At 42.8% G+C, this 27,404-nt stretch overlaps 1 protein-coding gene across 2 annotated transcripts in view; it reads left to right on the top strand.

Moving 5' to 3' along the window:
- Positions 1-26,857, top strand: part of FNDC1 (fibronectin type III domain containing 1) — a 96,816-nt gene extending 69,959 nt beyond the window's left edge. For both annotated transcript variants that reach the window (XM_070603289.1, XM_070603288.1), the window contains exons 15-23: positions 4,134-4,202; positions 5,641-5,808; positions 7,809-8,039; positions 13,476-13,584; positions 18,170-18,249; positions 21,088-21,117; positions 22,154-22,315; positions 23,647-23,769; positions 26,112-26,857. In XM_070603289.1, coding sequence (XP_070459390.1) covers positions 4,134-4,202; positions 5,641-5,808; positions 7,809-8,039; positions 13,476-13,584; positions 18,170-18,249; positions 21,088-21,117; positions 22,154-22,315; positions 23,647-23,769; positions 26,112-26,227 — 1,088 coding nt within the window. In that variant the 3' untranslated portion in view covers positions 26,228-26,857. The remainder of the gene's footprint in view (positions 1-4,133; positions 4,203-5,640; positions 5,809-7,808; positions 8,040-13,475; positions 13,585-18,169; positions 18,250-21,087; positions 21,118-22,153; positions 22,316-23,646; positions 23,770-26,111) is intronic.
- The last annotated feature ends 547 nt before the right edge of the window (positions 26,858-27,404 follow it).

Genomic DNA, 27,404 nt, shown 5'->3' with positions numbered 1-27,404 from the left:
TTTCAAATATCTTGGGTATATACTTGGTAGTAGAGTTGCTATATCCAAGAGTAACTCTATGTTAACTTTTTGAGGAGCTTACCAACTGTTTTCTAAAGTGGCTGGACCATCTTACATTCCCACCAGTAATGTATGAGGCTTCCAATTTCTCTCCATCTTCACCAACACTTGTTATGATCTGTCTTTTTAATTCTAGCCATCCTAGTGGGTGTGAAGTAGTATCACACTGTGGTTTTGATTTATGGCTCCCTAATAACTGATGATGTTGATGTAGGTATTTTTTATACTTTTAGTTTATAGGTTCTGAAAGTGAAAGTGTGTGTGATTAAGTTTTGTGTCTAGATAAGCCCTGATTTAGAGCTGAGTAAATTCATTTGATCAATCTTTCTTTATCTTTACCATTGGGACAATGATTTCATTATGAGGAAACCCATGTAGTCATTTAAAGAGGATGGAGTAGCTCTGTTTTTGTTTTCCTGGATTTATTCATAATTTTGTAAAATAAAATGAGCAAATGATCATTAATCATACTCCATAATCTACTCCACACAGATCAGGTTCTGTGGGGGATACAGAAAAGCAGATGGCACGGCGCTGCCTCTGAAGGGCTTGCCATCGAACTGAAATTACAGTAGATAGAAACAGCTCATCCTCTCCTCAGAAAACCAAATCGTTCATCCTTAAAATAGGGCAAAAAATAGGTTAAAGATCCTTTCACAATAACCCAGAGAGTTCTCCAGGCCTGAAGCCTTAGTGTCTCTTTGACTTCTTTTGCTCTTCCGTCTCCATTGTCAGGTCTCTTCAATCCCCACTGATTCTTCCTCCATCACCTTTCTTAGATTTGCTCCATTCTCTCCATCTCTAGGCTGGCCCTATTGGCCCAACCCGCAAATTATTATTCGTTATTGGGCCCCCTTACACCAACCTCCACTCACCACCTATCCAGATGCCCACCTCAGCACACATTTCTTGAACATTCCTGTGAGCCTGACACTGTTCTTGCGTTGGGAATACAAAGCATAGTCCCTGCTTCATCCATCATTGGAGTGGTACATGCCAGGGCTAATGATTGAGAAGGGCATAGAAGTGAGCATCTTGGGTGGGAATTAGCTTCTAAAGATGGCTTATAATTTGAAAATCAGAGTCAAAATTACTCAAAAATCCGATGCATTGTCTATAAAATACAATAGAGTTTGCCATTTCTTGGTGAACACCTTGTTGTGGGCTTGATGTGATGTGAAAAAAATGAATTCTGTAATTGCTATTATGACACTCGGGGCAGAGAGATGCTTTCAGTGAGAGGCTCTGATGTCGGCTGGGGGACTGTCCCAGGGATCCCCATCACACATTATCTACAGAACCACCCATACCACAGCTCCCTGCCTCTTGCTCTGCTCTCGAGTTTGTTTTCTCTCATGCACCTTCTCTGTTGTTGTATTAAGTATAGTTCAGTCCATAATGTACACTCACACATGCTGGGGCTCCACGTGTCCACAACCAGTATTGACCAAGTGACATTTTGGCCATGGCACTTTGCAGCCGAGTAGCCTGAAATGTTTGTTGCTGTGGCACTTATAACTTAGAACCTGCATTAGTGATCACTGGGTGAATACCTGACCTTCTAAGGTCTCCTCTCTGCCACCCCCATCCAGTCAACCATTTGTCATTATGTTCCATTGGCAAAAAGTCTTAAAATTTTGTTTCTAGCCCTCCAATTTTAAAATCTTCTTTTCAAATCTCAAAGTCTTGGCTCCTCGGGTCAAATCCTGCCCCCATTTTTCTTTAAGATACTGCTTTAGAATAACGTTCTGGGAATAACTTTATGTCATGCAGTCATTGAGCTGAGTCAAGCAGTCTTGATGCCCTTTCTCATTGATTATGGCTGCCATACTTGTATGTAGATTCCTGTAAGCATAGATGCATATTACATGCTTGTTTCATGTGTTTTTCCTTTTACTCCTCTCTACACACACACACACACACACACACACACACAAACACACATACACTTTTTTTTTACTTGATTTGACCTACCTCATGAAATAATAAGCTCCTTGTGGTAGAGACAGTATCTCCTGCTTTATCTCAAATTCCTCACGGTACCTAATTACGCATCTTTGAATATCTAAACCATACCTTAAGCTATAGGCATTCTCCATTTTCTAACTGAAAAGTAAAAGCCAGTGATCCCTGTTTTTCAGGTTCCATTTCTCTGGCGAATCTGACGCTATCCTGTGTGTTTGGAAATGTTACAAGCCAGCTGAACATCTTCAACAATTTGTAACGTGACTTTGGGGCACGTTTCAGAAAAAGATCAGTCAGTGTGGAAAACAGTTCCACCCTGGCACGGCTCTCTCTCCAGATAGAAGACACAAGGAGAATAATTGAAAATTCACTTGAGTTGGACCAACCGTACAATTTGCAAAGATTGTTGGCTTTCAAATGGCTGTCATTTACCTTCTCGCTACACTTCTACTGAGAATATCATTTTCATAGTTTTTAAATATCTCTGAAGCTAAGGCTTTAACTCTTTGTGACATTTTGCACTCATTTTTTCATGACCATTTGGATAAACCACTCAAGAGAATAAACCGTGGTTGGTGGCTGGCAACTATTATATGAAGAGTTGTTTGGAAGCTTTCGACATCGATACTGACTTGATTTATAAAACTTTCAGTTTTACGTAGTTCCAGTTGCTTCAAAATGGTGATCAGGTGGGACAAATTCTGATGGTCAGCTTTTAAAAAAAATTGTAAATAGGCTTCATTACATCTGGAAGTTATTTTTACCTGGAGTCAAGATGGTGCTATGGTGCCCTTTTAGAAAAATTATGCCTGAATTTATTTGGTCTTGAAAAAAGAAAAAAAGAACGCTAAATCACTCAGTAGGATGTTTACTTTTGCCAGAAGACTTACCTGTCACTCATTCAAGAAGTGATACCAGTTTTCACATAGATGGCATCGTTTCTGTGACCTGCTATGTGCACCAGAGTATTTCAGTGCCTCAAGGAATGACATTCAACACCAAGAATCCATGAAGGAAACGCTATACTTTTCCCTTTTCTTGCTCACCCTGGGGTGCAACAATTGTACAATTTATTCATTTTCGACCTGGCTAAAAATAATAATGAAAAGAAATGAATCTGAGCCAATAATGAGGAAAAATAAGACTATGTTCTGAAAAGTTAGATTGACTAGGGAAAGAAAATGGTATTCTGGGAAGTAACGGCAAGATAGCCCCAAACTCTGGGTGGTGTGAACTTGAAAACTGTCTGATTTGAACCAGCCCAGAAGTAATTCCTGCTGGATCCAGGCATATTGACGTTGGAATGACCTAAGGAAAAATTATGTCTAATAGTTTTTCCTGCAATGACCATCCTGACCACTGTAGGGTGGATAATAATTTACAACTTCTCTCTTGCTGACGTTCATGGCCTCATCAGAATGCACTCAGGGTCACCACATTAAGGGCGAAGCAGATGCCAGCGCACCTCACAGGCCTCTGGTGGCTGTGGGCTTTTCACTAGAGAGGGGGCGAGGTTAGCAGGGAGAGTGAAGCACAGGGAACACACCTGAGTCTGGTTTGCCAAGTTAGAATGTCGGAGGGGCAGGAAATTAACCTGCTTCTAGAACATTCGAGCAGTAAGATCAAGGGCAGGAAGGTGGGATGAATACAGGAGCTCACAGGTGGAGGGATTTTTGTCTCCCCCCAGAGCATCAACCGCCCACTCTGCTTGCTGCTTTCTGAGAATGCCTGTTCTCAGGCCTGTGACACCATGGCCAGGGGACCTTCCCACAGCATCCTGAGGGCCGCCTGGGCAGGCCCGGCATGTGGGCACCAAGGTGGTAGGAAGGGAGGTCAGAAAGCTCGCTGGGCTGGGGAGTGGAGTGGACATGCTGCAGAGGTGTCTTTCCTTTGATCTCCGGAGGGCATCTTGAGTGCCCCCTTCTCAGCACAAAGAAGAGAAAATCCGGGTTCCACCTCAGTGTCCTAATGCTCTTCCTTCTGAGAAAGCTGAGGAGGCCCTGGTATTGGCGACTTATTCACGCGGAGTGAGTCGCGGCACCGTTCTGAGAGACGGACTGAGAAGAAACCCTGGGGCGTTTGATGACCCTTTCTCCCCTCCTCCCTAGATGAGTTCTCGGGCCTGGAGACGGACACAGCGATACCCACGGAAGAGGCGTACGTGATCTATGATGAAGGTACTAACTGACGTTAAACACGTTAGTTGGACAATTTCTTTCTCGATCGCAGGATCTTATTTTAGTTGCTAACTGAATGGGCGCAACCGCAGTTTCCTTCAAGACTCTGTGCTGGGGGGCAATGCGTAGGGAAGTTACGCATTGGATTACGTTACGCAATACGCGTAGGGAAGTTACGCACCCTTCTAAGGTAAATTACCCCCCAATACGTATCCGATCCAAGGGAAAACAGTGAGCTTGAGAGGCAACGTAGCGCCAGACAAGTCACCTGTGCTCCCCATTCTCCCCCTCCCCACCCCTCCGTCCTCTAGAAATTCTGGAGCTGCTTGCGTCTGGGCCTCCCCCTTCCACCACTCTTTGTACCAACGTCTCAGCTTCCTCTCTTGGCTCTTCTCATTTTTCTTCTTTCCTTTTCTCTCCTTTTCTAGTTATATAAAAAGATGCAATGCTCTAGGTGGGTTGGTTTTTCATCGTAGACTCTTTTCAAGTAAGGGTGAGTTTACAAGATTAAGAATACAAAATGCGTTGAATACAATCTGGAACCGCTTAACTCGGTAACTGGTAACGAATGCTGTTATTGTACTTGTGACTGTTCGGTGTGTCTTCTAAGTTGCCTCTGCAGTTGAAGAACTGGACGTTCTTCTTGGGGCGCATCTTGTCCCGACCCCAGCGCCACCTTTGACACTCAAGATGGCCTCCCTTTTATGCTTCATCTTGCTTGCTATTATCTGTAGCTCCAACGGCCGTAAATCCCAAATGTGGGAATAATATCACCTTTGATGCAATCATCATAAAGTTTGACGTAGTGGTTTAATCTCAGTTTTCAAACAAAAACTGACTTAAAAGAAAAACAGCAGCTGTCAGAAAGCGAAGGAAGGTTTCTTAGCACCTTTGAAAATACTAAGCACCTGTCTTATGATCTTTGAGCTGTTGTGGAGGGAGCAGAGTTTTCTTTTCTTTTTTAAATGTTAAAGGATTAGTTCTCATAATAGGATTAATCTCACCTCCTCCCCAGAAAAAAGCCCATACACAGAGATAAATTCTTTTAAAATTTAGTTTATTTTCTGATGTGAATCTTCTATGACTCTAAAAGGGAAAATTATTTAAGTAGAGAATGGCCTTGGACCAGTAAAAAGAATGTACTAAACTGGATGAATTGTAAGGTTCTGTCCAGCTTTGACTGTAAAATCTCGTTTTTCTGGTCCTATGTGTTTCCCTTTTCCATCCCTTTCTTTTATCTGCAGCTGCTCTTCGGAGGGGACTGAAATGTGGGGAAGTACTGTTTTATTAGAAACAAACTGTGTTTAGGCATAGCATTTATTTTAGGGTGTATGTATGCATGCTGCAGTCGAGTTGACTCTTAAGAAGGCATCTTTTGACTGCAGACAGTGCCCCTTTTCTGGAAGTGCCCACTTACACAACCTTCCTATCATTTCAGATTATGAATTTGAGACCTCGAAGCCACAGGCCACTACCACGCCCACCACCACGCCCTCCACCACGCCCTCCACCACGGCTGCCACACCCAAGGTCATCCCTCCAGAAGGCTCCATTAGTTCTTTTCCTGAAGAAGAATTTGATCTGGCTGGAAAGAAACGATTTGTTGGTAAATAGAACTTGCTTAATCAGAGAAGCATGGGGTTCTTAACTTTTGTTCTTTGAAGAAGAGCATAACTAATCTCTTGGCCTGGCCAGGGCGGTGCATTGGGAGCAGAAGCTTTCCCGGAATGAAGTTTCCATCTGGGATGGTTCAGTGAGTCAGTCCTGTTGAGATGCGCATTAACTCGCTTTCTGCAGAAGCCAGGAGAGGGAGGCATGCAGAGAACACTTGACGTCCCACAGAGTAGGGTTTAGAAAGGCTGCCTTGTGCAGACTAAGAGGGAGGAGCATGTAAAAATCATCAGGACCAGGGAACATGAGTATTTTTATTGTCTCTCTCTCTTCTAAGATGAGACTTACCTTAGGCCTTGCCTGCAGGTCATTCAATTCTTGCTAAAAGATGAGCGGTTTACTGAATTGAGCTACTGGTACTTCTTATCATACCTCAGCGCCGAAGTTGTTTTTAGAAATTTATTTTACTCTTTTTTGTCAGTTACTAAAACAGTTTCAAGAGGAAATTTGATCGCACTAAACTGTGTAGCATTCCCTCGGAGTTTTCTCTTCTCATGTCCTTAATGAACTTCGCTAATGAGACAGTTAGATTAACATATTACTAAGCGGAAAAAAGTAATATATTACTGAGTGGCGACAGGCAACAGCTTAAACTAATATCATACTTTTCTGCTTCCAAAATAAATGTTCTGCCATAAGCAGAGAACAGCTCTTGCCAGTCAAGACGTAGTATGGAGTGTCTGAACCACATGTACTTCAAGAACAAGAATATTAATTTGAGGTAGCATTCCTGAGGCCAATTCTAATGCTGGCCGATGGCATGCGGCGGCCTGGCCGAATTCACCAAATGTTCTGACTTTTCTCTCCTTGTTCCATGGCAGAAATTGAAAAGCTTTTTATTAGTAGCTGTTCCAAAGAACTTTTCTGAAGACAGAAAGGTTTACTATTGTCTGTTCACTATTGTATTACTATTTTTGTAATCTATAACTCTATGAAGTAGAGTATATTACTCCCCAAAACTTACCGATGAGATCCATGGACAAGCTCTGAAGGCCTAATTTTATACAAATTGTTAGAAAATAGAGGAGCTAAAAATTGCTTTTGGTTCTAAAGGTCACTGAGAGAGAATGAGAACCTGGTACCAAAAGGTGCAATGGAACATTTAGAAAGTACTAGAAACTGTTACTTGGGAGCACTGGGAAGTCTTGCATATATAGAGCTCCGACCCCAATTCCTTGGCTTGTCTAACTTCTTATAGAGGGTATGTAATAAAAAGGGCTGTGGACTAGAGGTAGTCTCCTTACTTCATGGGCCCCCTCTCAGGGTCATTGGCTCTGCTGGAACATGGGGCATCAGTCCATGCCCTTCCTTATTCCCAGGCCCTGTATCCACTGAGATAATATGTGTAGAAAAAGCTTGAATCTGTTATTGTACTGAGCCGTAATGTTGTGGAAGGCTGCTCAGGCCTGGTCTTGTGCAGATATTCCAGAAGGTTATGGGGAGCCCTAAAGCCCCAGAGAAGACCACCCAGGACTAAAGGCTAGAGGCTGTCCATCTTGATCAGTGTATATTTTTTTCCAGTCCCAAGACAGTCTAGGGAATGAACTGTGTTGGGAGAGCTCTAGTTAAGAGTCAGCTGGGCCCGATTCACACTTTTACAAATGTTTGGGCATAGGACTGGCAGAATGCTGCAGACTTACACTACACTGATTATAGTTTGGGGATCATTCACAGTTACTTTGAGGGCATAGTCGTCAATGTTGATGGGGCAATAGGATCTTTTGAAACCAGGAGATTGAAAGATGTAAATGCGCGGATCCGTTAAGGAGAGGTAGGGATGTACTTCTGAGTTTGGCACCAGGGCTGATGGCCCTTGGAGCCTCTGTCTAGCAGGGAGAGACTGAATGGTGAATCTACTCCATGGGGCAGATGTTATGTTTCTGCCTCCAGGGAAAGATTTCAGTAATCCCATTGGGTATCTCTGTTTTTTTCCAGCTCCTTATGTGACATACCTAAATAAAGACCCATCAGCCCCATGCTCTCTCACTGATGCTCTGGACCACTTCCAAGTGGAAAGCCTGGATGAAATCATTCCAAACGACCTGAGGAAGAGTGACCTGCCTCCTCAGCATGTCCCCCGCAACATCACCGTGGTTGCTGTGGAAGGCTGCCACTCATTTGTCATTGTGGACTGGGACAAAGCCTCCCCAGGAGATGTGGTAACAGGTGTGTTAAGGAAGAGGCTCAAAGTTCCCGTAAACCTGTAGGTGGGAAATACAGACAATAAAGGATGGATGGATGATGGATGAGTGGATGGATAGATGGATGGATGGACCGGATGGATGGACCAGATGGATGGATGCATGGGTGGATGGATGGATGCATGCATGGATGGATGAATACAGATGTCTTCTTTCAAAAGGATGAAGTGTAGGCAGTAAGGGAAGGGTTGTGGGGTACTATGAAGAGCACTGGATGGAAGTCAGAAGTCTTGAATCCTAGTCCCAGATTGGTTTATATGACCTTGAGCTAGCTACTTCATCTCCCTGGACTTTGGTTTCCTCATATGTGAAATATTGTTACATCTCTAACACTCTGTAATCCTGAAAATGGCCAGGGAGTCCACATAACCACTTTTAAGATCAGATCCTGCAGCACAGGTGGTGAAAGAACTCCTACTTTGTGCTGCCCCATGTCAGAGTCAACCCTGGGATCATGACTCTGCCTCTCCCCTTCTTTCCATGCCTGCTAAGTGCTTCCAGAATAGTCTGGGTGCTCCTGAATTCCATATGTGGGAATTGGATGTGATGGAAAAATGCCCAGGAGTCTTGAGCCTCCTAAGTCTTGGCCTGTGAGATGTTCATGAGTTCATTTGACTCTGCTAACGATATATTTGAGGATAAATCTGTCGAAATAAGTTCTTACAGAAAAGAATTAATATTTTCTTTGAATAGATCCTTCCTTTGCAAATGACTTCTTCTGGGCCTGCGAGTTGTATAAGAGGAAGGAAATGTGTGTCTGTGTCTGTGTGTGTCTCTTGGGACTGGGGAGCGGTGGTGGTGTAGGTTAGAGCTTGACATGTTATCTGTCACTATTATGCTGGTGTAGTTCATAGAATTCAAAATGTCTAGGCTTTTGCTTTATGTCCCAATATTATCTCTTAAAATGAGAAAAAATGTCCAGGAACATTCAAAGAGTGACTTTTCTTATGGAGTTTGCACTCCAAAAGCCCAAAAGCCAGAAAAAAGGACACAGGAAAAAATGTCCCTGGGTCTTGTGCCAGGTGAGGTCGAAGGGCCCAGGTGGGTGGCGAGGATGCGGGCGGGATCCAGGAGTCTGAGTCTTTGGTGTGACTAAAAGTGCTGGTCCCTCCAGCATGTGTGCTGTGTGGGCTGCTGAGACCAATTTCTGCGAAGTCCAGTAAGTTCCTAATAGAAAGCAAATAAATCAGTGGAAGGAGGAAAACTTGTAGTCAAACAGCCATAAAATCCTTTTATTAATTGAATATGATTTTATGAGTGGCAATTTTGTATTGAGTTCATAATAGTTTACATCAATGTGAAATTTCAGTTGTACATCATTTCTTGACTGTCTCCACATGACCCTTCTCCCTTCACTCCCCTGTGCCAACCCCAGCCCGCCTTCCCCGGGTAACCACTGAACTGTTTTCTTTGTCCATGTGTTTGTTCGTATTCCACATATGAGTGAAATCATCTGATGTTTGTCTTTCTCTGTCTGGCTTATTTCGCTTAGCATAATTCCCTTCAGGTCCATCCATGTTGTTGCAAATGGGATGATCTTGTCTTTTTTATGGCTGAGTAGTATTCCAATGAATGGCAATTCTTAAAAGCCAGCAAGCATACAGAAAAAATCATTGAAAATCTTATTTCAAGCTCTTTAGCTTTTGCTCTCTTGTGTAACAAATGTTACTTAACATAAATATACCACTGTGCCCTGAGCCATGGGGCATCTGAGAAACAGTGGCTGCAGGATGAGCACCGTGGCCGCACAAAACATGCCTCAAAGGCTGGTGCAGGAGGAGCTTTCTGAGGACTCCCAATAAATATCTTCACTCAGACATGATTCCTGTGTTATCCTGTAGAGGGCGTGCTTCTGGAACGCGTGCTCTTGTTAACTTCACATCCCAAGTCATTCAAGGCTCTCCAGAGACACGGATATCATCATATCATCACAAACCCTGCACCTAACCTGAAAGCAAACCTCGGTGCCCTAGTCATGAGTACTCATGCCCTAGTGTAAATAATATGGATGAGCTATTTATAGGGACTTGGGCACTCCCAATATAAAATTGTGCCAACTCCTGCCAAGCTGATGACCGTGGAACGTTTCAGCACATGACAGCCCTGTAACATGCAGGAGAAGCAGCAGACCCCAAAAGGCTAAAAGAGAAAATAGTGCAAGCTCTTCATCAGCCAGTAAATCAAGCACTAACGTTTTACTTGCATGACAAGGAAGCGAAGTGGATACATGGATACATCCTAAACCTAAAAAGAAGATCACACTTTCGGACCCACCGCAGAGCATTTGGATTCTGGTAGCTGTGTGAGATGTCAAGTGCGCTGCCCGGCTGTTCTTTCTTTTACCGGCAGGCAGTCGAGTCAACGTGTAACAAGGTGGTATCCAGCAATATGAAACCCCTGCAGCATAAATAGGCCTGCGACCAGGCGCTTTTCCTAATCACTCCTAATAAAAGAAGTGGTTGCTCCATTCGGAGTGATGCCATGGGAAGTCACCAAAGTGATGGCCTCTTAGTTTTTCAGGACTAGCTCATCAGTGTTTCAGGACTGCTTTTGAGAAGAACAAGAGAGAAACCAGGAGTTACGTGTGCTCAGCAAGTACATTATCGAAACCCAGGCCCTGAAAATGCAGACACAAGGATAAGCAGAGAAACCTGTGCACCACCTGGGGAGAAGCACAGGGTTCCGATGGAAGCTGGAGATCAGAGGGGAAGAGCCATGCCCACCCAACGCCAGGGCTCCTAGAGCACACTTTGTGAGCCAGATCCACCACTGGGTGGGCCGTTGTTACATGCAGCATCAGTGTAAGCACAAATAGCTTGATGTCACCGTTGTCAGAGGAAGAGGAAATCCTATGGAGAGAGGAGCAAGACTTCACAGGTTCTCACACAATATTTGTAGAAAACAGAGAAGAGTGAATTTCTCCAGGGAGCAGTGTGGAGAGGGCTTCAGAGCCCTGTGCACCTGCGTCTAGTTCCGGCACGCCCATAGCTGCATGCTAACCAATCCACTCTTTTTATGTTCCCAAGATAGCAGTACTCAGTGCTCAGCAGTGCTCAGCAGTGCTCAGCAGTGCAGTACTCAGCAATCACAGGTTGCTAAATGTAAGGAGTTAGCCTCTTAGATGCATTTGATGCTGTTCATCTCTTCCTCCTTGGCTTGCGGTCCAAGTCTCTCAACCTCAGACTCTCTTACAGACTCACCCTCTTTCATCTTAGCATTAAGTGTTGGAATTTCTCAAGGCTTGGTCTCAGTCCTTTTTTCTTCTTGCTCTGTCTTCTCTCCCTCCAGGATCTCACCCAGGCACCTGGTTTTAATTCCTCTTGGAGTTGAGTCATTGATTTATAGCTCAAGGCCAAGCCTGCCTCTCCTCTGAGCCTCAGACAGTGAAATCAGATGTCCACTGGGTATTGTCACCAAGATGTCCCCAAAGCATCTCAGACTCAGTGTATCCAAAATCAAACTCAGGATCCTTCTGATCCCCAAACCTGCTCATCTGTGTTTCCTGTCTCAGAGAGTGGCCCCATTTCCCACCCGTTTTTGTTAGCCTGAAGCTTTGGGGTCGTCTTCAAATCTTCTTTTATTTCCCTTCTATGTTCAGTTCATCATGAAATCCTATCAATTTTACCTTGCAGGTTTCTCTTGAACCCATCCGTTTCTCTCCATTAACCACCACATTAAGCTGAGCTGTTGCCACCTCTCACCTGAGTATTGCAATAGCCGTGTAGCTAGACTGCCCCATCCACACCCCACACCCAATCTGTTCTCCACCCTGCACCAGAGAGGCGTTGAAGGCAGTCTGGAAAGCAAAAGCCGGTGTGACCTAAGGACACTGCACATCGTTCCATTCTGTGCTTCTCTAGCCTCATCTCAGGCTGTCCCCACCCTGCCACTCCAAGGCTCCTCGTCCTCTGCTTCCTTCCTCGTCAGCATCTCTGCTCAGGTGCTCCCTCTGCCTGGACTCCTTCCCACCTCCCACCATGCACCTTAGCTGCTTCCCATCCTGCACTTCTCAGCCGCATCTTCCTGGCCCCAGGGAAGCTCTCCATGTCCTCCATGACCAGGTCAGCTCTCCCTCCACCGCCACCCCCACCAGGCACATGGGCTGCTCTTTCGTAGTTTGAATCACAGCTGTATAGTTCTGTTTGTCTGTCTGCCCTACTGCTCCGTGAGTTTTAGATAAAACGAGTCACTATTTTATCTCCAGTGCTTAGTACAGTGTCTGACAAATAGTGGGCACATAACAAATATCTGTTGAATAAATTAACGAGTGTGAACTTGGAGGAGATGTTTAACCTCTCTCAAAGACTCAGTTTCCTCATGTGTCAGCATGGAGATGGCAATGCCTACATACTAGGATCAGGAGACTTAATCAAAATAAAATAGTGAGGGGGCTGGCCCAGTGGTGTAGTGGTTAAGTTTGCATGCTCTGTTTCAGTGACCCAGGGTTCTAGTTCAGATCCTGGGTGTGGACCTATGCACCACTTGTCAAGTTATGCTGTGGCGGTATCCCACATAAATTGAAGAAGATTGGCACAGATGTTAGCTCAGGGCCAATATTCCTCACCAAAAAAAAAGAAAAGAAAGCAATTGAAAGTGGTTAGCATAATGTTTGGTACATAGGAAGTGCTGGGCAAATGTTTTCTTCCTTTGTGTGTAACATAATGGACCTAGTGTAAAAAGTGTGCTAGGTTGGGACATGAACTTCACTTGGCCTTTTGAGGCAGCCTGGAAGGCTGGGCATGTGTCAGGGCTGAGGGCCCACCCACTGAGGTCCATTAAATAGCAGATAAGGCAGAAAGAAGAGCTGCTTGACTGCCGTCATTAGACATTAAGGTCAAGGGCAGGCACAGCTATTCAACAAGTAGAAACCGAAGGAGAGCCTTCACCCAGTGGGTGAGGAGACCACAGTGAGTCTAGGGTCTTTCAGACACACACACACACACACACACACACACACACACGGCATTGACCACCAATGGTTTCTTCATTTCATGTGAAGGTCAGTTGTATTTATCTCTGCCAGGAGATTCTTAAGTACTTGTGTGGAGGTCACGGCTCTTTTCTTCTGCTGCCTTTTTCACTGTGCAGTCAAGATTAGATATGATTCCTTCTGAGGAGATGGGGAAGGCCAGGGAATGCAGAAGGTAAGAAGAAGGAAGAGAGGTAGGGAGCCAACAGTCGTCGGGAAGTGTCTTTAATTTTGTTATCTGCATCTGGATTCACCAGAAGGTCCCAACATCATACCCCATCCTGACCCAGCACGCAGCTTGCTCCCCTTCTTGACCCTCTCCCACTGAGCTGCCTCTATGCCCTTGCCTCATCCCCATCCTCCTCCACTGAGTTACGCCTCTTGTGTGATGTGGTTCCTTGATGCTCATTGGGTTCTTCCTTCCACTTGTAGGTTACTTGGTTTACAGTGCATCCTATGAAGACTTCATCAGGAACAAGTGGTCCACTCAAGCTTCCTCAGTAACTCATTTGCCCATTGAGAATCTGAAGCCAAACACAAGGTATGATGTGTCAGTCATCTAAAACCGAAAAATGAGACCTGTGTGCATGGTTACAGATATCCTTAGAGGATCAATCAAAATGTTTTTATGATTTCTTTTGCATTCTCTCTTTGGTTCTCAGTGAATATCAATGAACACTGACAATATGTCATGTATTTTTCTTAGAAGAAATTACTATATGGATTGTAACTGTCAGTCTGTTGTGTTTATATTTTGTTCCTTCTTTTCCAAAGACTAAACACTACCTGCCATTGGGTGAAGAAAGGTTGTTCTGTGTGTTGAAATGGAATTGATCCATTTGTAGTCACCCATGTGGTGGCATTAGACAGCACAACCTTCATTTGTGACATTAATGGCGCCACAATTGCTAAACATGTTAATTAACTGGTCCTCAAACTCTATGGTGTAGAAGTTCAGACCATTCAAGAAACATGCATTTTACATGGCAATAAAGGTTCCAACTACATCTTCCCAAACTGGGCAGTTGCTAGCTGGCCAGAGGGCCACCTGGGAGCCAGAGTTTATGGCCTTCGGTGTGAAATTTGCAAAACTTGTTCTCAAGGGTACAAAGAGGATGAGTGGGCATTTCCTCTTTTATGCCATCTGTTTTTTGAATGGTAATCGTCATCAGGAAAGTTTCCATGGTGGATGAACATTGGCAAAACACCAGACACGTGATGGTGGAGCAGTGGTGTGCTTGTAAACCTGCGCTCTGGGGAAAAAAAAATCCCTGGTTTAGAGTGTTTGCCAATTTCTGTAATGTAAATACCCCCACCATGGCCAATTTCAGGCTACAAGTGGGTCTGCAGATTTCCTGAATATTTAATGATCAGCTCCCTCAAGCCCGTGTAAATGGCTCCAGCACACCGCTGTCATATCAAGGCAGCATATTTATGTAGCAAAGAGCTCTGGGTGATGTGATGGTGGGCCTGAGGTCTCCCATTTTCTGCACAGAGGTTGGAACAAAATTCTCTCCTTAAACAGAAGAAGAGGATAGAAACTGGACAATAGCCGTGGGTATTGAGAGACTTCTGAACTAGCCTAGAACTTTCCTCAGGGTATTTTAACGTGCCATTTGGGCCCCCCTGAACTGACTTTCATAAACTATTATGAAATTCAGGATTTAGAAGATTAAAAAACAAGTACTAAAACATGAAGCTGAGAAAAGACTTTTCTTTATTTTCCCCTAATAGAAATGAAAAATTGATTAAAACAAAAACAACGAAACTAGAGAAAACCAGGTCAACATCCAACTTTTTTATTGTGTGCAGCATGACAATGCTTTCATAGCACAGCCGGTATCAGAAAGCTGAAAGAGGCCTTGGAGATGTTTTCACATAGTCACTTGCTGTAGAATTTGAATCCCTGTCTCTCATGCACCGCCCCCCACCCCGCCCCAACAGTCCAATGTCTTTCCACAACTTCTGCTGCCAGGCTGATGTTGAGTTTTGAGTAATGGCAGGACATGGTTATGTAGGATGAAGGTTTGTTCATTCTTTCAACAGCATGAATGAGCACCTGTGATTCATTCGGTTCATACTTACTATTTGCTCAAGGCCAGGCCCAGGTCATGCACTAGGGGTAGAACGTGGGGCTGGGGAGTCGGGGAGGAGTGGTGGGCAGGCATAAAATACACTGTGGCCCTGTCCTCATGGGGCTCACAGTCTGGTCAAGGAAACAGATTGCTCATAAACAACATAAATATAAACTTTCACCTGTCGGAATCCTGAGGGAGAAGAATGCTGTGCTATGGGTGTATAATAGGGGACCTTTCCATGAGCTTGCGGGTGGAGGGGAAGCTTACCCTGGGGAAGGAAGATAAGCAGCAGTCAACCTGAAGAGGTGGATGGGGGAGGCCAAGTGGTTCCAGGCAGAAAGGATGTTCAAAAGAGCAGTATGTTGGAGGAAGGAGAGGAAGCCAATATGGCGGGAAGGGAAGATGAGGCGGGAGGCTAGACAGGCTGGGCCCAGAGGGCCTTGGGAGTCCCTTGTGGCTTCTGTCCTACCCTCCATGCACATTCGGCGCCTGATAGACAGGCTGGGAGCAGCAGCTGCTGTTGGAGCCTTCTCTCCAGGGTGCCTGCTCAGTTCTTTGTTCTTCGGATGGAGAGTCTGGCTAGGATGTGCAGCATGGGGGCCTCCCCTACACTGATTTCCTCCAAACCCCTCTGAACTGCTGCTACATTTTTATAGCTGGAAATGTGTGACTACGATGTCAGGATGCTCATTGTTTCCCTGAATCTCCGGTGGACTCATTTTAGGAGTACATGTGTTTATTTCCTGGAGGCCGCATTACCCATCCTCATCACAGTCCTGAGGGCTTCTCAGGAACCATCTTCAGAGTCTGTGTAGGAGACACAAGAAATCAGACGACTCAAGAGGAGCCGGGGCATAAAACTCAGCTTTGGTTCTTTATAATTGAATCTTATTTTTGACTTTACATGGACATTATCCACCTTATTCACCCAACTCAGCCCCAAATCACTTTCTGGAGTCTGCATATTGTAATCCATACTTAAAGTACAGAGCTTCGTCACTGGAGGCTATTCAGAAGATGCCAGAAGCTTATATAAGCAGGGAAGACATGGATTGCTCTGGTTATTTGGGTGAGGCAGAGACTATTCAGTGTATGAAATATATATTTTAGTTCACAGAGAAAGTTTAATGTGGCTTTTGAAAATAGGAACTTTACTTTTTTCCTAATTCCATGTTGTTTTTTGGCTCAGTATATTTAAATTTGCTTTGACACATTAGGGGAAGTTCCAGTGGAAATGTGTCTTTGGGATTAGGCCATGTGGCTTTGTGGGGGATAGAATCCTGTGTGAAGAGGGCAGGTAGATTTGGAGAATACATGGGTTTCGGTAGGAAGACAGAATTGATATGACAAAGACATCAGAATGGTCTCTCTTAGCCAACTGGCCATCCCTTGTGCCATCTCCTGAACTGCATGGCCATGCTTCCCTCTCTGGACCTTGGGAAGTGGCATCAGGGTGACTCCAGCGATAACTCGAGAAACATTCAGCAGAAATGTCCCATGTAGCCTCTGAATTGTGTCATTCCTTAGGTTTTAATTGCCTTTTCTTAAGGGGAAAAAAAAGCATCTGTAAAGTTTGACCAGCATCATTGACGGATGCCAAACCACCGCTTGAACTGCCTGCAGAGTTTTGCCTTAAATAACTCCACAACCACCAAATGAAAGTATGCGTCATTGGGAAAACACGAACTGCTGAGTGAATTGAGATTTAGAAACTCATATGTTCTCAATTCTGCATATCTTTTTTTTAAAAAATGAAATTAAAAAAGGATTCTCTCCTAAATGAGATGTGAGTTGCAAGACTTTTAAAGAAGGCTAATTTTGCTGAATGATCTTTTCTTTGTTCTCTGTTTAATCAAGCCTGAAGTCAGCTATCTCTGCGTAACTGCATCGCTACACTCCCTTGGCGACCAAGCTCAGAAGGCTTGGTGCCAGGACAGTGGTGCAATGATATGCCTTTGCTCTCTGAATGTAAATAATTCACCTCTTAAAAATTTAGCGCTTATGACCTGTATGACTTAATCAAATAAGGAATTTTGTAACATTGAAACATAACTCCTGCTGGCCAGAAGGCATAAGAAAAAGCTTGTTCTGAACTCTAAAATGGCGGAGAGCCATGCTCACAGGGAATTTTTACTCCCCTCCTTCAGCTGTTAAGTAGCCAAGGAGTAAGAGAGCACACCTATTATCTGAAATTTCAGAGATAAGGAAAACACAGAGATTAACAAATAGATGTAAGTGGCTCACATCTCTGGTGTTGATCTGTAGTATTTTCTAGCCACCACTTTTTGTCCTGTAGCTCATAAGAGTGCAAAGCAAGATGTTTTGGGACTCCCAACCTACTTGGCTTATCCGTCTCCCTCTAGATGAAGTAGCTGATTCAGACAATGTGCTTTCTAGCACATTCTCTGTTCCAAGATTTCCTATTCTTTCCTTGAGGCACAGCAGCTTAAAACTCAGTGACTTTTAAAGCTCCAGAGCCAACCATAGCACTTGTCATGAGCCCAAAACATCGTTGTCATGTTAGTTCCACTGAGGAGGCCAACCTCTGGACTGGTTCACCTTCTCTCTGCCAAAAGTGAGTTGCATCATTGCTGGGTCACACATCCTGCTTTTTCACATGGAGTCCAGTGATAAGAATGAGGTTGAAATTTGAATTCTGCTCTGTGAGTGTTTGGCTGCTCCGACTTCTCCCTCTAAGGTTGTGGAACTCCAGCTGGGACAAGAGCAGGACAAGAGAGGAACATTTCATGCAGGGATGAGCAGGCACGGGGCAGTACAACCCTTCATGTCCTAAGGAACGCACACGCTCTATGTGATTTCTTGGCCCAATAAGCCCCTTCTCTTCGCATTAGCCATCTCTTTGCTGTTAATTGTGTTATTTTGAAAGGTTATTCGAAAATTCAGAAAAAATATGAAGAAAGAGCAGTGATGTGTGCCTTTGTAACAAATGCCCACCACAGGGTAGGTGCTCAGTGGTCTGGGAATCTGTCTTATGACACAGAAACTAAACAAGCTTCTCTTTCAAAAAATGTTTTCTTCTGATTTCAGGTATTATTTTAAAGTTCAAGCCCAAAATCCTCATGGCTCTGGACCTATCAGCTCCTCAGTCTCATTTGTTACAGAATCAGGTATGGATGGCTTCCCGTTCTCATTTTTTTCCTTTTCTGAAAAACAAATAATTTGGAATAATGACTGTTATAGAATAAAAACTGAAGAAGTAGAATCTTTACTTTTCAATTGAATGAATTCACATTGGATGCTGCTTTATAAAATAAACATTTTCTTTGTGCTAGGTGAACACTTGGATAGAAAAATTAAAAGTAGTCTTCCTTGGAACTGCCTGAAAGGTGGAAAGGTCAAATTCCAATGAAAGGAAAAATTCTAATTTTCAATCATGTGTAGGAAAGTTAAGTTTGAATCTATCTGTAAAAGATTTAATTGCAAAGATCATTTTTCTTTTTATTGCAAACAGCTGAAAAGCATAAATATCATGTGGCCTGAAAGGCAGTTGTTTCTTCCAATTAGTAGATCTCTAAGATGCTTCCTTTATTAGGAGATGAAGATGTCTTTACTTAATATGGAAAGTTTAACTAAACTACTCTCCAGTCTTACAGAGCTGGCCACAGTGACAGCTCCTGGCTTAGCAATGTTTCCTTAAAGGAAGCCAGAAGCCATGCTGGGGAGTCAGTACCTGTGTCTCTAAGCCAGGCCACCTTCAGCAGCCCAGCTCTCCACTGAAATAGCTCTAGCTTCTATTTGGTTAGATTATTTCCTACTTGTAGCTGGATCTCAGCGCATTTGTCATTGGTAGATATTTTTAAGTGCCATGATTTGAAATCTGCAGAACGCAAAGTATGTGGCAAAAAATCAGTCTTTTCTGAGAATGAGTTTTATCCATGAAATGTGGGCAAAGGACCTCAAAAGTGTTTTCACCTATTTTACCTAAGAAGTGTGTCTCTAATTAGTAATTAAGAGAGAGTGAGAGAAAACCATTATCAATGGTTAATTTGCTAAAGTGAGGAATGTATCTACATTTATCGCCACATTTCCTAAAAATGGAATGGACCTTTGGCAACTGTCAGGATTAATATGATAAAAATCTTATTAATTTCTCCTTCATCTTGTATAACCCTGCTGAAAGTGGTTAGATTAACAACAGGAAAATTATTAAGTAATTGAATTATGACACTTGCCAAACATAAAAGCTAGTATATGAATAAGTGTATGTGTGTAACCTAGACTGCACTGTGGGGGAAGTTTCTGTTGTTGTTTTGTGTTGTTTTCCTCCACCCCACCCTGGAGCATCTGAGATTTTTTTCAGCAGACTATTGAAACTTAAGAGCAGGAGAGCAAAGCAAACATTTTCACTTACGGCTGATTGTATGTCACTTTTGTTGTGATAGTGGATGAGGTCAAAATGAAGGGTGTGGACAAAGGGGCAACACAAGGGAGATTTGGGGTGATAAAAATATGCTGTAGCCCGATTGTGGTGGGGTTCCAGGAATGTACACATGTTGAAATTCACAGGATGTTTACCCTAAAGAGCAATTTTATGATAATTTTTTAAAGAGAATGGGCTGTGTTTGCCTAGGGCATGGTGTTTCGTAAAAATAAACTTTTTCTAAAGCAGACTTCCTTAAAAAGCTAGTTTCAGATTTTCTTAAGTGGCATTCTTTGGGCTAAGATATAGGCGTGTTATAAGACATATATATGTTACATAGACATGTAATAAACTGATTGAATAAATAGCTTTATTGAGGTATAATTGGCATACAGTAAACGGCACATAATAAAAGTGTAAAACTGAATAAGGGCTGAGGGGTGTTTACACCCTTGAAGCCATCGCCAGAGTCAACGCAAGTGAACGTCGCCATCACTGCAATGTGGGCCTCCCCCTGCTCTGCAGTCTAGCTGTCCCACCCCTCATCATGGGCTCCTCGTCTCTCCTGTTTCCTGGCAACCACTCTTCTGCTTTCTGCCACTGTAGATTGGTTTTCACTTTCTAGAATTTTATATAAATGGAACCATACAGTATGAACTCTTTTGTCTGGTTCCTTTCACTCAGCACAATCATTTTGAGATCGATCTGTATTGTTGTATGTATCAATAGTTCATTCTCTTTTATTAGTTAGCAATATTCCATTGTTTGGCTGTGCCACAATTTGTTTGTCCATTTACCTGTTGATAGACATTTGGGTTGTGTCTACTTTTTGGCTTTTACGACTAAAGCCGCTATGAACATTCATGTACAAGTGTTTGTATGGACATATGTTTTAATTTCTTTTGGATAAATACTTAAGAGTGAAATGGATAGGTTATATAATAGGTGTGTGTTTATCTTTTAAAGAAACCTCCAAACTATTTTCCCAAGATAGGCATATTTTTAAAAATAATGAGTACTGGGGGCCAGCCCTGTGGCCAAGCGGTTAAAGTTCTTCGCACTCTGCTTCCGCGGACGGGTTCATGGGTTTGGATCCTGGGCAAGGATCTACTCCACTCGTCAGCCATGCTGTGGAGGCATCCCACATACAAAGTAGAGGAGGACAGGCGCAGATGTTAGTTCAGGGCTAATCTTCCTCAAGCAAAAAAAAAGAGGAAGATTGGCAATGGGTGTTAACTCAGGGTAAATCTTCCTCACCAATAACAATAATAACAATAATAATGATAATAATAATAAGTATTTGAATTGTTTTGTAGTACCCAAAGTCAAAATCTCATTATATTCTGGGACCCACAGCTTCTATATAAATAACAAGGGAAGATAACTAGAAAAGAGTATTTTTCAAACAGAAATGCTTAAAAGGTAAAAGCTAAGGAAGAACATTGGCACCTATCAAATAAACCTTACATTTTTCCTTATCTATTTCAGAGAGCTCTTTGCTTAGCACTTACAATTACAATAAACATTTTAACAATTGCATGGTTGTGAAATAGAATAGTGAAGTCTATTTTTTTTCATTCTACAGACAACCCTCTCCTTGTTGTGAGGCCACCAGGTATGTTTCTGTTCTTGATAAACAACATTTTAGTAATCAAGTTGGATTTTGAGTATGTTATTGCTATGATTAATCACAAGTAGAAATGCTGGACCGTATTTTCATTTTCATAATTTTATGACAACTTTTGTGGTTGGTTTCCTTGCACTCTTCATCCTGATCTAGCATAAGAATGATCTGGGAATTTTTAAATAGGGTCATAGCAGGCAATATCTATTAAAAAAAACCATTAGGAGTGGGCAATATCTATGAAATAGATAATTTTATTTAGATAACCTCTTGGAATATTTTAAGTTGCTGAAAAGATAGAAAAATGCATTGCGTCCAAAAAATTTTTACTTTGTCTTTCAAACTGTGAAAGCCCTACTGCTTAAGTCCAGACTTGTCTCGTGAATGACAAGAGCAGTAGGAGTCTATGCTGAGGGACTTCAGGAGAGAAGAGGGAGGATGGCATGCCCCAAAAGATCAAATATGTCATTATAGCGTATTTGCCTTGAGGATTAAAGGCTTTTCCTCACTCCAAGAATCCCTTATAGAGCCAGCCCTGATGGTCTAGATGTCAAAGTTCAGTGCTCTCACTGTTTTGGTGGCCCAGGTTTGTTTCCTAGTTGTGAAACCACACTACCTGTTTGTCAGTAGCCATGTTGTGGTGGTGGCTCACACAGAAGACCTAGAAGGACTTACAACTAGGACATAAAACCATGCACTAGGGCTTTGGGGAGAGGAAAAAAGAAAGAGGAAGACTGGCAACAGATGTTAGCTTAGGGCGAATCTTTCCCTGCCAAAAAAAAGAACCCTTTATAGAAGTGCAAATAGCTTAAATATGTTTACGTAAAAGGAACTCCCCAGTTGTAGTTAAGTACTAAGAAAGAAGGGAAAAGAAAGATGGTGCCCATTGGGAAGGTGGGAAAACTTTGCTTAGAAAAGCCCTGGGCAAGGGGAACGCCCAGTGAATAATTCAAATTTCCTGATCCCTTGTGCAAGAATATACATTGTGCAATGCTATGACTTAGAGGGTGTGTTTTGTGTTACCAAGGTGGCGAGCCCATCTGGATCCCATTTTCTTTCAAACATGACCCCAGCTACACGGACTGCCATGGCCGGCAATATGTGAAGCGGACGTGGTACAGAAAGTTTGTGGGAGTCGTTCTTTGTAATTCACTGCGGTATAAGATCTACCTCAGTGACAACCTGAAAGGTAGGTCTTAGAGGGTGGTGTGCTATGGGAAAGGGTGCGAAGTTTTTGTTTTATCAGGTACTAACTTGACATAGCAGCTGCATCAGACTGTATTTGAGGTGTGGACCCATTATATCTCACTATGGCTCAAATACAAACCAGTTCTGCCGGCTCTCCTTTGGAGTTACTAGTTTTTACATTGACATCCAGAAATATATATATATATATATGTAAGTTCTACTACATTTTAGGAATGAAGTCCAAAATTCTGTTAGAAATTAAAAAGCCAATTTGCTGTGCCATGAATTTGATGATAAGAGGTATGAGTATAAGCTGGAAGTATTGAGGAAAAGTCCCCGCTCTAGTTCCTACCATTGCCACAACTTTACAGAGAAAAAATGCAGATAGTGAAACATACATCAACAGTATTACTTGTTCTGTGTCTGAATAAAAATTACATTGTTTTCATCATGGTAGAAGATTAAAACAAAGAATACCATTAGTACCTTGAACTACTAACATTTCACAGTGCCATCTCTACCCAGCTGGCTTTGACTCACCCACCTGCACAAACTTGTTTTTTATTTCAAAACTTTCACAACTTTTAATTTTTTAGTACATACATTTCAAAAAAAACATCTCCCTTAGCTGGTCTATCTTTTGTCATGGTCATTTTTTTTTCCTTGCTAGTGGTGATCATTTAAAGACAGTGTCAAAACAAAGTCTTCCTTACCATCCTCCACTCTGGCAGTTCCTCAGTGTATGTGCCTCTGTCAACATCCACTGTCTATGTGTTTCTCTCTACTCTTTCTTTTCTCTTCTGCCACCACTCTTTTCCTCTCCTGCTTCAGAATCCGTGGAAGAGGTTGGATAGCCATCTCCAGCGTCCCAGGGTTGAGAGGAACAACTTTGCCCTACTGTGCAGCTGTGGATCAGCACCATGGACAGTGTCTCATGCCACAGACACAACCCCTACTTCTCTGTTTTTAGAGATCTTTATACCTTTCATAATTATTTCATAATGTATTCTCTGACTATCATAGTTTCCTCTATTCCTTTCTTTAAACCAAGGAGTAAAAAGGCCTACCATTTATAGGCTGAAACTGCCTATAATATTAATAGTTTCCATTTATTGAACACTTGTGAAGTATTTAGCACACATGATTTCACTGAATCCTTACAACATTTACGAAGTCAATGCCATTATCATCATTTTTTTTAAACATGGAAAATATGACACATAGAGTTGAAGTGAAGTACCCAATTTAAATGGTCTCCAAAGCTTGTGTAACCTCCTAACCAGCTGTGGCATTTTTTGACTAGTCACTGAGCCATTATGTTCCTTTATGCAGATACATTCTACAGCATTGGGGACAGCTGGGGAAGAGGGGAAGACCACTGCCAGTTTGTGGATTCACACCTTGATGGAAGAACAGGGCCTCAATCCTACATAGAAGCCCTCCCTGCCATTCAAGGTAATGCCAGCAAAGGCTTGATTCTATTACACTGGGGAGTGGGAGACGAGGTATAACATGAGGAGAAATCCACCCCATCTCTGCCTTTGGTTTACCATTTGAAGATGGATGTCGGCAGCATTTTGGATCATAAAAATAAGGAATCAACAAAATACCCCTACTGTGTGCTGGAGTTGGGGCGAGCCTAGGGGAGGTAGGGATACAAGGCAATATAAGACCTTATCCCTGCTCTCAGGAACCTGCTCCATAGCTGGGATGAGCAAATCAATATATGAAAGGTAACTGAGAGTGAACAACTTAAAGTATAGATAATGACAAGAGTTAGGTCACATGCTTGTCCTGTTGTCAGGTAATTGTGCCGATTATAGTCACTGTCTTAGTTCAAGGGAGGCAGGCTTTCAGGGAAGGTTTCAGAAGAGTCATAAAGATACCTAGATATGCAGAGATTGGAGGGCCTGCTGGGTGGAGACTGGCACAAAAGTACAGAGAAGAAAAAAATAAACAAACATGCAAACCAACCGTATACCTACTTCGCATACTTTAGGAGATAAGGTATCAGCTATCTGATTATGGCATCATAAGCTGAGAACAAGTATATTAACCTCAAAGGCTAACAACTTGTTAGTAGCTCCCCCAGCCTCCCAAACAAACAAACAGAACAGCTGAATGAGGTCCAGCCTTTTTCCATTATGTGCTCAACTCTTAGTGATCTGGCATTTTCAAGACATGAGATACTCTGATCTATGAAGTTTTTTAGTTTGGAAAAACAAATACCATAGGCTGGCACACAAATTACCCATTTACAAAGAATTAAGATACAGTAAAATACACAAAACAGTAAAATTAGTCAGGGTTATCCGGAGAAACAACCAGTAAGAGAAAAAGAAAGCGAGAGACTTTAAAGAATTGACTCATGTGATTGTAGAGGCTGGAAAGTTCAAAATCTGCAGGGCAGCCCAGCAGGCTGGAGACCCCAGGAAGAGCCCATGTTGCCCTTTGAGTCTGAAGACCATCTTCTGGCAGAATACCTCCTTTTCAGGGGAGACCAGTCTTTTTCTATTAGGGCCTGATTGGATGAGGCCCACCCGCATTATAGTGAGTAATCTGCTTTACTCAAAGTCTGCTGATTTAAATCTTAATCTCATCTAAAAAATACCTCCACAGAAATGTCTAGAATAATATTTGACCAAGTATCTGGGTACCATGGCCTAGCCGAGTTGATACATAAAGTTAACCATCATGCTAAGCACACAAAATATATCACATTTCTTCATTTTTTCAAGATCTTGCAGTGCTCCGGAGTTACTAAGTATTATTTATATTTCACTGTGTTTCTGGGACTGCGGTCATGGTTTTGGCTCTGAATATGGGTGAACAAATTACATTGACAGGTAGAATGACAGGTAACCTTTCATCTCACAAGAGTAAAAGGGATAAAGGGACGAGAGGAGTTGTTGAGTTACCCCCCAAAAATTTCTTTTTGAGAAGGTTGGCCATAACTTCTACTTGAGGGGAGAGATGGTCAGAATGCTTCATCATTCTTTCCTTTGAGAGATTTACTTGAAAGGTCTAAAAGTCTACTATGGGTTCCAAGAAGTAAACCTTGGAGGCTGGAGGTTCTAGGTGAGTTGGGAGGCCCTAAGTTTGGTGGGGACCAGGTGGCAATCTTGCTTACAGCTGTTCCCAGCTCAGGGCCTGCCCACAGTGAGTGGTTTATTTGGTTTAATTTGCAACAGCAGCTCACAGAACTCAAGAGAAACTCTTTACTTACTAGATTACTGGTTTATTATGAAAGGATATAAGTCAGGAACAGCCAGATGGAAGAGATGCCTAGGGCAAGGTATGGGAAAGGGGCACAGAGCTACCATGCCCTCTCAGGGCATGCCATTCTCCCAGCATCTTCATGTGTTCTCCAACCTGGAACTTTCCGAACCACATCCTTTTGGGTTTTTATGGAGGCTTCATTACGTAGGCATGATTGATTAAATCATTAGCCACTGGTGATTGAATTCAATCTCGAGCCCCTCTCCCCTCCCTGGAGATCAGGAGGCGGGACCAAAAGTCTCAACCCTCTACTCACACGGTTGGTTCCTCTGGTGACCAGCCCCCACCCTTAGGTGCTTTCCGAAGGTCACCTTATCAACATAAACTCAGATGTGGTCCAAAGAGGTTTGTTATGAATATCTAGACACCTTTATGGCTCTTATCACTAAGGAAATTCCAAGGGTTTTAGGAGCTCTGTGCCAGGAATGGGGATGAAGACCAAATAGATGTATTTCTCGTTATAAATCACAATCTCACAGATACATTTTCTTTCCCTCTCTTTCCTTCTCCCCTTCCAGGCTACTATCGCCAGTATCGCCAGGAGCCGGTCAGCTTTGGCAGCATTGGTTTTGGAACGCCCTACTACTATGTGGGCTGGTACGAGTGTGGGGTCTCCATTCCGGGAAAGTGGTAACCACAGGACCGTCACGCTGAAAGCTCACCCTGCCTGGCCGCCTTGACTAACTGGCACTTGGGGTTATGAGCAGGAAAAGAAAGACGGTGTCCCAAGCCCTACTGTCCCTGGATGTCAGCAAGGCTACATGATGGACACTGGACGTTTTGAGCATCTTCAGTCTAGAACTCAGTCCTACTCCTTGGTCTGGACTACACACAGGATCGACGTTACTGTTAACTTTGCTTCTCCACACTTTTTGCTTATAGTAGCACATCCCAGAGACAGCAGAAACACACAGCTACAGCAGATGCCCACTGATTCCAGAGGACAGCATAAACATGCTGTGCTTGCTTCACGGAATGCTACACGCTTTCTTTTTTCTCATTGGACTCCTCTGAAACTAGCCGAATTTAAGCTTCAGATCTCTTTCTATGCTGTAGAATTGAATTACTAAAAACACCACCAAAGGAAATATATCCTACTCAAGATTTATTCCATGGACTTCCCCACTGCTAGACCAAATGTATCAAATCTTATTTGTAAATTCTCAATTTTGAGATATATATGTATATATGCATATACATATCCACACTTGTCTGCAAGAACATTGATTAAAATTGCTAAATTTGTACTTGTTCACTCGATAAATGTGTGTGGGACTTTTTTGGAGCAAAGGTGCTGTTTATGAACACATTTTAGAAGTATACAGAGAATATGTACTCTACATAATCTGACAATAATGGAAAGGTGTGTGTGTTCTTCCTGTGAATGTTGCTGAACTATGGAAATGATGGGGATGCTGTGAATCTAGCAATGAACTAGCCGCAGACTGAGAGATTTCTACCGAAGGAGACAATCTTTCCAAACCTGTGTGAAAAATGGACTAGTTGCCTCCATGGGGACATATCCAGTATACTTCCAGATTGAGTAAGATTTTAGGTCCCAAATGATTTTAAAATCCAGTTTTTAAAAACTCCTTTGCCCTTTTCTGCCACCTCAGTATTCACTCCTAAAAATATAAGCATCTTACCTCTCTTGGCTGCAGCACAAGAGAGTTTTTTTAAAAAACACTTTATTCTAGTTATTTTTAAGACATGATGTCCTTTCCATGTGCTTGGCTCCTCTGTCCTCAGGCAGCTCTGTGGAATGAGGGGTTTGTCTTCTCTCATAAAGGTTTCAGCCTAAGAAATGCAGT

Source organism: Equus przewalskii, chromosome 32 (genome assembly GCF_037783145.1).
Source record: "Equus przewalskii isolate Varuska chromosome 32, EquPr2, whole genome shotgun sequence".
Classification (NCBI taxonomy): Eukaryota; Metazoa; Chordata; class Mammalia; order Perissodactyla; family Equidae; genus Equus; species Equus przewalskii.
The sequence above is the reverse complement of the archived record's forward strand: the minus strand, read 5'-3'. Positions and strand labels throughout refer to the sequence as shown.